Source organism: Rhinolophus sinicus, chromosome 1 (genome assembly GCF_057876585.1).
Source record: "Rhinolophus sinicus isolate RSI-liver-muscle chromosome 1, RSI-T2T, whole genome shotgun sequence".
NCBI lineage: Eukaryota > Metazoa > Chordata > Mammalia > Chiroptera > Rhinolophidae > Rhinolophus > Rhinolophus sinicus.
This window is the reverse complement of record NC_142501.1, coordinates 175,339,246-175,352,326: the sequence shown is the minus strand read 5'-3', so window position 1 is coordinate 175,352,326 and position 13,081 is coordinate 175,339,246. Positions and strand designations below refer to the sequence as shown.

At 37.3% G+C, this 13,081-nt stretch overlaps 1 protein-coding gene across 2 annotated transcripts in view; it reads left to right on the top strand.

Moving 5' to 3' along the window:
* UNC5C (unc-5 netrin receptor C) overlaps nucleotides 1-13,081 on the top strand; it is a 370,467-nt gene that overhangs the window by 319,572 nt on the left and 37,814 nt on the right. The window contains exons 8-11 of one of the 2 annotated variants that reach the window (XM_019741124.3): nucleotides 882-938; nucleotides 2,943-3,134; nucleotides 3,811-4,155; nucleotides 7,004-7,091. In XM_019741124.3, coding sequence (XP_019596683.1) covers nucleotides 882-938; nucleotides 2,943-3,134; nucleotides 3,811-4,155; nucleotides 7,004-7,091 — 682 coding nt within the window. The remainder of the gene's footprint in view (nucleotides 1-881; nucleotides 939-2,942; nucleotides 3,135-3,810; nucleotides 4,156-7,003; nucleotides 7,092-13,081) is intronic. The other variant, XM_019741125.3, reaches the window with a different exon arrangement.

The following is a 13,081-nucleotide window of genomic DNA, read 5'->3' as shown; positions in this document are numbered from 1 at the left end:
AAGTTGCTCTTCCCATTTTTTAAATGTTTTCTCCCAATTATTTCTATTGTTATTTTCAGTTTCCTACCTTGGAATAAACTAAAAAGAAAGAAAAATCGCTAGTGTTATTTCTGCATTTATTGTTGAGATAAGGTTTTTATTTTGCCCAATTTGCACCATTCCTATGAAGCCCTAAAATAAATAACCTTATAACCTCTAGGCCCTATTGATTTGTGAGTGATTTGAAATAAAAAGCATCCAGTTTCCATTGTATTGACAAACTGCTCAGTCCGTGGGCAAAACCTATTGGATTCCTATTAAATGGAGAGGGCAGGAAACAACAAAAAATCCAAAAAGTGGATTTGAGATGGAGAGGGGAGAGGTGGTCTTGGCTCAGCTCAGTAAATGATTATTTAACCTTTGACCAATGACGACAGGTCTTCTTCAGTTCTATTAGGCCAAGAGCAAGCTGTTATGATTAAATAAAAAAGAAAAAGAAAAAAACCTGTTTAGAGCCTTACTGAATATGTCCTGGGAATTAAAGCATATGGCAGGGATAAGGAAAAAAGATTTTCCTTATGCTAATGACCCTTGATGTCTAAAATAAATTAGATCCATTAGAGTTTATGCTCAATAAAAGGAAGACTTTAAGCACTCCAAAGTTAGTGACTCGAGACCAGTTTTTGCTCTGAAATTCAATCTGCCTGCTTATTAATTCTTCCTGAGACTCCAGAGCAGACAGGAGATGCAAAATCATAATTCTGTACTGAACCAGAATTTTAAAGGACCGCAGAATTCTATTCCTTTTCTTTTAATTAACCATTTTTCATACTTCTCATTTTGTTTCTCTCATTAATTTGATTTTGTTCCTATTTTTGTTTCATTTTTTGTTTCTTTTCAAGGTTTCATTTATCCTATTTCAACTGAACAGAGAACCCAGAATGAATATGGATTTTCTTGTAAGTTTGATGTTTGGTTTTTATGTTGCTGAATAATCATTTAACGTTATTGCCCCCAGTTCAAGTTTACCTTTCTTTAGCTCACAGATGTGCACATAGGAAATAGGCGCCTAATATATTCTAACATGAAAAACAAATTAGATTTTCACCGCTGAAGAGAAGAAAGGGTCATTTCAAGTCTCTGCCAGCTTTAAAATCTATCAGCCTACTATCCAAAGCTTGAGTCCCAGTAGCTAACAAAACATACCATGAAATATGCTGATATAAATAAAGGGCAGGGTTCAAACGCTAAAAAGTAAAGCGTTGAGAAAATGCAGACCTATTGAGTTAGAAATCATGCATGTAATTACAGCCTGGTAAAGTAAAACATGAAGGGTTTCAGTATAAAATTCTGACCAGAGTTTCGAACGCAGCCGTTGGGCCTCAACTACAACCCAACAGCAAAGTCAAGTCAGCACTTTGAAAGCAGGTCTAACACAATCAAGGCTGTTTGGGATGTCACTGGTTTTCTGCAATGATCTGTCAGTGTTGACTTGGCTGATAGAAAAGCAGATATTCTGGAAACTGGGGGAAAGACAGTAGTTTAAAAAGAAAAAAAAAAAGGCTTTCACATACTGTACATTTAAGCACAAAATGCTAAAAGGGATGGAGCGATTTCCAATAGAGACTTTCTTTACTGTCAGTGTATCAGAGATTTCATGGCGTAAGAATGTGAATGACCCTGTGAGCCATGGGCAATCTAAATGATGAGTCATTTCACCACATGAACCTTGCTGCTGTGAGTCTTAGGAGACAGTCATGGTTCCTCTACACTTAGGAGGTCATGGGACCTACAAATCAGAATTGTCTCCCCCAGAATGCACATGTATATAAAATTGAGCGTAAAAGCGCTGTGGTTGACCACTGGAAGTACCTGTTTAATCACCTTTTACTGTGCAAGCACCTTCAGTTCACTTCACTAAAAACAGAAACTTAAAGATGTCTATGGGATTCAGTAAAGGTTTCTTTTTATTTGTTTTGTTTTGATTATCAGCTTCTATCACCTTTTGCAGTTGGCTCCACGCATGTGCTATGCCACCAAGGCAACAAGCAACATTTGTAGGAATTTTCTTCTTGCTTTACCCAAGAACAGACTCCCCCCCAACTGACCACACACTGTGTGGTCAAATGCTCGATTGCCTTCAGGGGTAGTCTGACCTTTCTGATTACTGAACCAGGCCTTTATCTTACTCCACACACCGTAGAGCTGTATTTTATTCCAGTAATGAGTAGCTCAGATGTGACTATCTGACAAGAGACCGTGAGAAGCTCAGGGTTCTCACAGGTAATACTGAGTCTGTATCAAAAGCCTGGAGTTGCCGGCTTTAACCTCTGCTCCTCAGATCTGGGTCTTCTGAAAGCACACCCTTCAGGTTCAACATGTTTGTTCCTAATATTTGTTTTGCTTAGTTACACCATTCCCGCCCACCCCTTCATTGATTTAGGGGAAAATGAGAAAGATTGCTCCCTTTCATTATGGAAAGTAATTTTATGACTTGGAATGATACTTGGGAAAATATTCTGGCTCGATAAACATACAGATTCAGAACAAGCCAGGTATTTCTAACACAGTGTTTATGTTTTAAAGAACTTTCAGTGAATTCAAAGCCACCTTCCCAACTTTCCCCCTGAAATTAGTAATAAACTTTTGAGTCTTGTGGGTCAAGGATGGTTTTAGCTCCAGTTTCTTTTTATGCCATGTAATAAATGGTCTGTTACACTGCCCAATTTAAGATAGATGAGTGGGTGGATAGATGCAGAGTGAGAAAGGAAAAGAAATCAGAGATAATTTTCCACTGAAAGACCAAAGTTGTTTTCTATAGCTTTTGAAATAGATTTGGAATTAACCTATAAAAGAGGCAATAAATGTCTGAAAAAAATTATAGCAATATGTATGTGTACTGTGGGAAATGTCTCTAACCAGTCAGTCAGTCCAATGTTTCCTTCTGCCCACCCCCTGTCCAGCTGCTCCTGACTCAGATGACGTCGCTCTGTATGTTGGCGTTGTGATAGCCGTGATCGTTTGCCTGGCCATCTCTGTAGTGGTGGCCCTATTTGTATATCGGAAGAATCATCGTGACTTTGAGTCTGATATTATTGACTCTTCAGCACTCAATGGAGGCTTTCAGCCTGTGAACATCAAGGCAGCAAGGCAAGGTCAGTTGACATTGCACTTCACACCTGCGACTTACACATGTAAGCAGCCTCCCCGTGTGGCTTCAAAATCAGTGAAATAAATCATCCAGTTCAGCTAGAATGTAGTCTCCATGAGGAAAGGAACATTGGTCTATTTTATTGATTACTGTAGTACCTTCATTCACATAACAAATGAGAATTGACAAGGCGCGTGAATTTTTTTTTCTTTTTCTAACAGGTTTCTGTTATACTTTTTAACTTTTATTTGAAAAGAGTACATGGATTGGTTGCGTGATTTCTTGAGTCTCCTTTTTTTCCCTTTTGACAAGACATCTTGTATTGCTATAAATTCAGTATTCTCCAGATAAGTCCAAATCCAGTATAGAGAAGGGAAATTTTTACCTATAGTTACTTAGTGGGATCACTGTCTATGAATCTAATCTGTTTAAATTGATAAATACACTAGAAGCTGTGAGTAGACTTCAAGGAAAATATACAATGAACTTGTCTATTTATTTGTAGCCAATAATAACATGGATCCTAGTTATCTAATTGCCCTGATGTAACCTTGGAGTATACGTCTCTAATGTTCGCTGAGTTGCTTTCCTTTTGCTCAGGAAGCTTCAGGGGGAGTCTGACTGATGTAAGTTGCCTGAGTGGAGAATGCTAGTGGACTTTCCTTCTCTTTCTGACTTAGATCTCCTGGCAGTCCCCCCAGACCTCACATCAGCTGCAGCCATGTACAGAGGACCTGTCTATGCGTTGCATGATGTATCGGACAAAATCCCAATGACCAACTCTCCAATTCTGGATCCACTGCCTAACCTGAAAATCAAAGTGTACAACACCTCAGGTGCTGTCACCCCCCAAGATGACCTCTCTGAATTTGCATCAAAGCTATCCCCTCAGATGACCCAGTCCTTGTTGGAGAATGAGGCCCTCAACCTGAAGAATCAGAGTCTAGCAAGGCAGACTGATCCATCCTGTACAGCATTTGGCACCTTCAACTCTCTCGGGGGTCACCTTATTGTTCCTAATTCAGGTAATTCCTAAAGGTTTAAACTGCAACAATAGAGTTGGAAAAAATATTTTTGTACCCAAATCTTTTTTTTATTTGTTTGTTTTCATTAGGCCTGAAAAGTTAAATGTAGCCTATTTAACCCAAATCTACTTTCAATGTAAACCAACATCACTTCAGACAAAGTCAGCAAAGCCATTTGTCTTCCTCCAACCAACTCTGGAAACACTTCCCCTATGAATAGTATACTTACAACTTTCTGCCAAGGTGTAATTTAGAACTGTCATTAACCTTCTTTTTAACAGAGCTTCAGAAGGCAACATCAAGCCAGAAGCTCTCACTGTTTATCATCTCACTTTAAAAGGACAAATTAATTAGAAAACATATCAGTCGGTTCAGTTCCAATTCACTATAGGAACCAATACTTCAGAATACTAATTTTCAGATGATCAGAGGACATCATAATAGACATCAAATCTTCATTTATTAACGCTTATTACACAGTCTTAAGGTACACACTCCCACTTCCGATATATCTCTCTAGAATCACAGCTTCATCATGTGTCCTTTTGTAGTCTTATTTTGTTTTCAGTCTATTATTTAGTTATCTGATTATATATAATAAGCCTCATAAAGGTATTAAGTGGTGAATTTAAGTTAATGACTGATAGTGTTTGATTAAAATTTGGTAGTCGTTAATCAAGAGTAGTAATGGGTTTGGAACTATGGGTGATAAGAGGGTTAATGGATTCCTCTATGAATCGACCTTAGCTCTTTTGGACAAGACTCAGTATTTTGTAAAAACAGCAATAAGAACAATTTAATTGACCTAAAGCCTTCACATAGCATAAGAAAAGAATATAATAAATTCTTTTGTAAACAGCCATACAGCCAATTAATCTACTACTAATATTTCTTGAGTCTGAATATGAACTTGTCTTTGATTCTTCCTCTTATTCAGTCCCCCATTTGAGTGCCTTGACAATTTTTGCCCCATACCTTTAAAAGCCTATTTTAATAAATTGAAATACTTAATGGAATATTATTTTTTCTTGTTCGACATATTTTACATAGTTGAGATTATATATTATATAAAACACATTTTACCTTTTTCTCGTTAATTTTCATGCTATTGTGTACTCTTTAAAATCATTATTTTAAATATATTTTAATAGTCTATCAAATGAATAGATCAAAATATACTCTATTGATACTTCCATTATATTATTCTTAAGACAGTGTTGTTTTTTTAAAGGATATTCACTAGATTCTACCTTTCCTTCCCATTTCTACACCTGTCACTTTTTCATATATGAATTATTATAAAGGCTTATCAAGTGAAAAGGAGGGAGCCAACGTGTGTTAAATACTTTCTATGTACTAAGCAATGGTGATTTACATACACTATTTTATTTAATAGAGTAACAGTTATTGCCTAATATGTATCAGGCTTTATATGTACTACTTTACATCTATAATTTCACTTCATCCTCATAACAAACATAAAAGTACATTTTATTGTTCCCATTGGAAAAAAGAAAAATACCGAGACTTCGTAGACTCATGTGTGGTCTCCCTGCTCCCACTCTGTGCCTCCACAAACCATTCTCTGCACTGGTGTGATGTCCCACTTCTCACAGTACCACAGCTCTGACATTGCTTTCCTTCTCAAGAAGGCCATGACTCAACATTGTCAGTTATACAAAAGCGTTTGAGTAACTAGTCCTCCTTAACGCTCCATTCTTTCTTCTCAAGACTTTCCAGTGTGGTCGGGCAAGTTTCCTTACTGCCCTCCACTCGTTTGGCATATTCCATATCCTTGCAAATTAAATTATAAGCTAATCAAAGACAACAACACTATCTTTTACTTCTTGGCATTCACAACAGTGCCACACACTGTACTCCCAAGGACGCTCCATAAATTTTTATTGAGTTGAAATAAACCGCATTTATTAAAGAATAAAAACATGGAGCCCAGTATCTTCAGGTTGCTGCCCACCCTGAATTACTCTTTAAGATGACAGTGGTTCTTACAGGGTGGTCCGTGGACCACCATCATCGGCATCACCTGGCAACTTGTTAGAGCTACAAAAATTTACAGTTTTGTTAGAACTATAAAATCAGAAACTCGGGGGGGGGGGGTAGGATCCAGTAATCTGTGTTTTAGCAAGTCCTCCCGATGATTCTGATGCAAGCTCCAGGCACACCACTGTAATAGTCTCTGTTAACTTAGAACAGACGTCAATCCAATAGTCAAAATGGCACTAATTCTCAAGTCAGTAAAAACCTGTTTGCCCTGCTGTGACTGAAACTAGCAGTTACTGTTGACTTTCTGGAGTTATGTATGATAAAAGAACTTCTTCACCAATTATTGTTCTGTTACGGAGAAACACTGATTCTAATCAGCTATTTCAGAAATAAATGTGTTTTGATATTGTTGAGGTTAGTATTTCTCTGACTTTGACTCTTGTGGGGATTTCTTTTTTTCTTTCCTTTTCTTTTTTAATTACAAACAATTCATCATTACAGCTGTTGGAAATTTTAAGAACAGTTGTTCGTTTGCCCCTTCTTTTACAAGGAAAACAACAGTGGAACCATCTGTCTATTCCTTAAATAAAACAAAAGTTTAAAAATTTACATGATTCCTTTAAATAATTTCATAACAGGTCAGAGGAAGCTGTGGTAACAAGGCCAGTAAGGATGTGAGGCAGGGCAGCCATGAACATTTACATGCCTTTAAAGAGAAAGCAGGCGTATGGCTGCATAGCCACAAAATCTCCTTGATTCCCTTTCACTTGCTTCAAAGGCATTCTGTGATGTTTCCGTTTGATGCATAGGTCTTATATGACTGCTTTTCTCTTTTGCTATTCAGGAGTAAGCTTGCTGATTCCCGCTGGGGCCATTCCCCAAGGGAGAGTCTACGAAATGTATGTGACTGTACACAGGAAAGAAAATATGAGGTAAATATGCTTTTTCTGGTGCACTTGACTTTATCAATGTCTGACTTGGAGGAGAATTGTACAATAGAAAGAATAAAACCAGCGTATTTTTGTCTTGAGTGCCCTGCTTCTGGCATACTCTTGTTTTTCTAGACTAGTGAAAGGTCAGCTTTTACTTCTCTGCATCTTTGAGGCTCCAGACACTTTTGAAGATCTTGAGTATGGGTGGAAGGCCAGAGATCTCTTCCCAAGTGGACATGTGGCCATATCAGCTGAAAAATGGCCATAAACTTATCCATAGATTGTCCAGAGAGATATGTGGGTAGATATAGAGACATCAGCTTAATATGGCCTGGCTCAGGATTCCAGCCTGTTCCCATTACAGGGTTAAAGGTTACAAAGAATTAGACAACCTCTAGCTCCTGACCTACCACCCTCACCTCAGCCTAGCACTTTATTCTCACCTGCAGATTCTTCTTTTTGTGGCTCTCTCTAACTAAAATGTTATCGACTTCCTTCTTATGTTTATCACCTATGAATTCCATACTGTGCCTTTCTAAATGGATCTAGGATTGATTAATGCTAGATTGACTCAAAAGGCTCTGTTTTGAAAGTGTCATAATCATAAAGATGAAGTTATTTTAAGTGAAAATAGTAAGAGGAGTTTAGAAGTCCTAATTCAATTTGCAGTCTGGCCTCTAACAAATTATACATGATTATTTCTTGCTTAGTTCCCATATAAAGTGCTTGTGTTAAATAGTGCTTTAGAGGCCTGACTGATTAATGCTTCTGAAGTACACAGTGATTTTAAAATAAAAGATGTTGTTGAAATGAAGATCCTTACATGTAATTTTCATTGTTTTTCCCGAGGGGAAACGCATCAGCTCCTCAGCCCTGTAATTTGTAATTTGTAATTCTACAAATGTAGAACTACATTATCATTATAACGCATTATACCTTTACTCTTCCCCTCTCTCAGCCTCAGAAAAACATCCATTTTTAGTCTTGTTCTTCAGTAGCTGAAAACTCTTTTATCATGCTCTCAGGTGGAGATACTGATATTTATAATCTGTAGGACCCAGAACATTTTTTTTCCTCTGGTGGTGTACTTTCACCTACATAAACACAAGCCTGTCTAACAAAATAATAAAATTCCTTGAGCATCACTCATGCCCTTATATTTGAGCAACGGAAAAATCACTAAAGGCTTATATTTACTCACATCAAATATTCATTTTTTCATTCTCAATGCAAAGTAACATTCATGGGCCCTCAGAGCCTTTTTTTTTTTTTTTTTTTTGTAGTAGCAACAGAAATGAAAATTGGCAAGCTCTAAGATCTCTTTGGAATTTATTTTTTCTTTCTCTTGTCCAGTGTCAAGGTTAGCAACTAGTACATCCATTCCTCAAGGTCTTTGCCAACATGGACATTTTTGTTTAAACAGAAATGAGTACTAGCTGGTGCTTTATACTGAAAAACAATGAGGTGTTCATGGTCTCTTATTTCCCATCTAATCACCATTATCTTTGTCTGAAGATCACATCAGAAGGGGCTGCTTCAGGGGCCTGCTGAAGCTAAAAAGATGTGTGTACTCACCTGCCTCCCATCGTTTGCCTTCCCGTCCTTTAGTCAGCACCCTCACCAGTATAATTGCACATTTTAGATGAAAGAAAGAGAACACAGAAAATTGATTAAAGCTAGACACTTCTGCTTTTAGGTTCTTCTGCCTTTGACTCTAAAGAAAAGGAAACTAAATCCCTCCTTGCTACGCCTTCCACCTGAAGTTAGGTGCAGAGGGAATTATTCTATTGAATTTGGTGTGCATCAGAGAAGGTCTGTTTATAAAATAAAGCTCGAGAAGCCTCCAGATCTCAAAAGAAAATAGGCACAAGGGGACACAAGAAGATAACTATCTCAAATAAATGAGAAAGTCCTCTCTTCCCTAATTTTCTGTTGTGAACTGGATGCGTTTTTTTTCTTGTAAAAATACAATGACAAGAATGTGTTTCATGGTATAGTGATAATTCAAAGCATACCTACCATTTATTCAGCATCCTTTTGGTTTCATTTATTCCTCCCTACTTCTCTGCAAGTTATGCTGAGCTCTAACTAAGCTCGGGGAAACTAAGTGGCATAGCCAAGTTTTCACAGTTAACGATTTAGGGAAGGCGGAATTCACACCCAGGTTATCTCAACCGCAAAGCTCTTCTGCTCACTCTCTCACATGCCATCCATCCTCCATCGCACGAGTACATGACTCAAGCCTCTGCCTTCTTATTACAGTGCATTCTGGAACACAGCTTCTTTCTATTACTCACTAAAGACCTTTTCTATCCTCACATGATGTAAGAAAGAACTTCTTTCAGAGAAGACACTGTAAGGACGTTAGGAGATACGAATGTTACTTCAAGGCATTTAGGAAAATTCTGATTATTTTTCTCCATTTTCCTTCTCTATGATTCCCTTTATTGCATCCCAAACTGGGTGTTTTTCCAGCTGGATGGTATCCAGCTGGTCATGTGCTGATGTGAACTGTCCAAAGGGAGGCGTGAACTTAATTACATGTGGCATAGTGAATGTGAAAAGAGGGGCCTTGTCATTACCAAATGCGCTCTAAGAGAAAGCACTGAATGGCAGATAAGCAGCCTAAATGAGCTGCAGAGATGGGACAAGCTGTCTCGGACCAAAAGGGAGCAGAGCTGCAAGGCTGTGCTCGTGATTTCTCCCCTGCTTTACAGATCTCTGCAAAGCCCCTGGAGAGACTGCAAAGCCCCTGTTTCCCTCTGTGGATACAATTGCCACGATTGATGGCACCAATATGGGCTCTTTTGCCTTGTTTCCAGTAAAAGTTTTTTTTATAAAATGAGCCTAACTAAAGACTGTTTGCCCATTGTCATTGTTTATTGAAAAACAATTTGCATTAAAGATATGAGCATTACATTTTCCTTTCTTTGTATCCTGTACTTGCCTAGCAGTTTTCTCAAAAGGCCAAGAAATGAATTTAGACATTCCAAAGATAAAGGTAAATAGAACATTTTTTTGTAAACTGTAGGGGGCCATGGAAGGTTTCTGAGCAGCCAAGTGATACAAGAATAGCAGTGCTTTTTAAAGATTGATCTGGTGACGGTGTGTGGGATGAATCGTAGAGGGAACCGAAAAACTTCCCTAAAGGATGGATGGCTGGTTGAGCTGTGGCAATAATCTAAGTGTGCAGAGAAGGGATAGAGCCAGGCCTGAGCCTGGAGAATGGAAAGTGAAATATATTTCTGAATCAACTGTTAGGAGTGATGCAACACACACACAAAATATATACTTAGGAATCAAACCTTGGTCACTGGGAGAATTGTGAGAGCATTGAAAGAGGTCAGAAGCATCAACTGGTTCGAGGGGGAAAAGGATAGATTCTGAGTTAGATGTGCACGATGTGTGCAAGTGGAGATAAGGGATTTGTGCTACATGTGCAGATGGGAAGTCACTGGTGAGCGGATCCTTCCAGGGTAAAAGTGCAGAGGCAGAAAGAAGAAAACTGGGAGAAATAATTTGGGAAATATTCCTAGTATTTATGGTTTGGGTGTGATGAGTGAAACTAAATAGAACATGCAAGGATAAGGCAGGTAAAGAATTTGCATCACACGTGGTGCCACATAGCGGCTCCTCAAATGACTATTTTAAATGAAAGCATGAATGATGGTACGTGTAATAGGAAAAGATCAAAGGTAAAGATGGTTTCAAGATGGAGGAAGTGGTTGACAGAGGTATTATTAAAATTAAATTGTAAAGAAAGAATAACAATTTGAATAATTATTAGATGTGTTAACGGCAGGACATTGATAGTCTTTAGGTATTATTTTTTTTAAGGATGACATACAGTAGGAATAGTTTAAAGTATGAATTAGTGGTGAGGTAGTTAAAACTATCACATATGTTTACTGAATATAAATAATAAAGTAACGTGTTAGGATAGCGGGCCAAAAATCTCTTATGTAGGTAATCAACTAGCGAAAAGTTTTCATTTATTTTAACATGTTACTTACAACTTTGTAAATGGTTGACATTATTATTTCTCAGTGAAACTCAAGGTATTCTCCTTTTAAATAGAGTCCTAAATTCCTCCTTTGAAGGAACAGCTATAAAAAGATTAAAGATATAAGTGGGAGGGAGACAAGTCCAGGTATAATTAAATCTTATTCTCTCACTGTTCTCCACAGTGTTTATTTATTGAAATCCTACTTACAAAGAAATGATTCAAGAATTATGAAAACACAATCTTTTCACTGGAAGAAGAAAATGTAAATAAGTGGACAAAAAATGGGAAAAATAAAATTAGAAAAGATAAGATAAAGTCAGGCTAGCAGTTAGAATATAAAATGTTTGGTGTAATTCCCAGCATATTTCCTGGAATAGATCATGAATTTACTACTTCAAAGTTCTCAAGAGAAAAACATGGTGAGTTACAAGATCCCTGTGTCCATGAGGAAAAAAATATGCCCGGAAGAAGCTAAATGATTTCTCCTGTGGTTCCTCATGAAGAAAACATTTTGTTAATACAATGAACAACATCCTTAAAATAAAAACAGCAATGAGTTTCATAGGGCTGCTTCTTTTAGTGTTCCTCAACATAAGTAGATGGTATAAGGTGCTAGTATAAATTCAGTAAAATAATTTCACAAGGATTTAGTAATAAGTCCAGGTCACAATACCTAGGATAGATTTTGGCCTGGCCTTTCTAAGCAGCTTCCATAATTTTTGTTTGTTTGTTTGTTTGTTTGTTGCTCAATTAAGCTTTTTTTTTTTTTTAATTTTTATTGGAAAAGTAGAATTTAAAAAGCTCAGGGCAGGTAGTGCAATTTTTGTTTGTTTTGTCTGTTTGTTTTTTTAATAAATTTTATTGGGGAATATTGGGAGATAGTGTGTTTTTGCAGGACCCATCAGCTCCAAGTCAAGTCATTGTTTTCAATCTAGTTGTGGAAGGCGCAGCTCACAGTGGCCTATGTGGGAATCGAACTGGCAACCTTGGTGTTATGACCACTGCGCTCTAACCAACTGGCTGCCCTCAATTAAGCTTTTGATAGCCAGTGAGTTAGATATTCCCTGTCAGATACGTAAAGTGCAAATATTATATAATGAGCCTCCTGAGGGGCATGACAAAAGACATGCCTGTCATTAGAAGGCATCTCATCTCCACATAGAGGTGGATGGAGATAGCTTCTTTTCAAGAAGCAGTTTTGAACCTGCTATAGCAAACAGACAAAATTTTTCAAGGCCCCAAACCCCCAAATAAACAACCCAAAATATACCATTATGTGCGATAAACTAAAAGATCGTGTTTGAACTCTAGCTTTGCCTGTGACTAGCTGTACAACTTCAGACAAATGTGTTAATATCTCCAGATTCCAGTTTCCTCTTCTGGAAAAAAAGGTAACAGAAATACTGACCCAAACTACCTAAAGGAGTGCTGTGGGCAGCCAATGCAATTGCTTTTGTGAAAGTTTTGTAAATTACGTACTTTTGTATAGAAGTTCTCATTGATAATAGCAAGCAAAGGATGAGAAAAATATCTCTGACAGGAAATAAAAACTCCTCTCTGAGAACTGTTCCAGAGGCCTCAGAACCCATCCAGCATTTACAGTAATATTATTTTTGCTGGACTTTGAAAATTTACAATTTTAATCGTTATGCATTACTGAATTTCTACTTAATTGCTGCTTCTGCAGGTAATTTTTGCTTTGTGTTCATTTCCATATCATCTGCAATTAATATTTATATAGTGTTAGCTTAAATAGCTTAGACAACACATGACTCATAAAGTAGTCAAACCCTTCTTTGTAAAAACATGAATCAGACTTATTTATATTTATTTTCTACTATTTTTGTTTCACATATTTTAATATCCTCCCTTTGTGCAAATAATGAAAATGTGAATTTAAACACTCTGACCTTTGGTTTCACATAGTTAAATCTTAACCATCCCAAAGTCACTCCTTCCATAAACGCTTGGAAATATTTTCAGT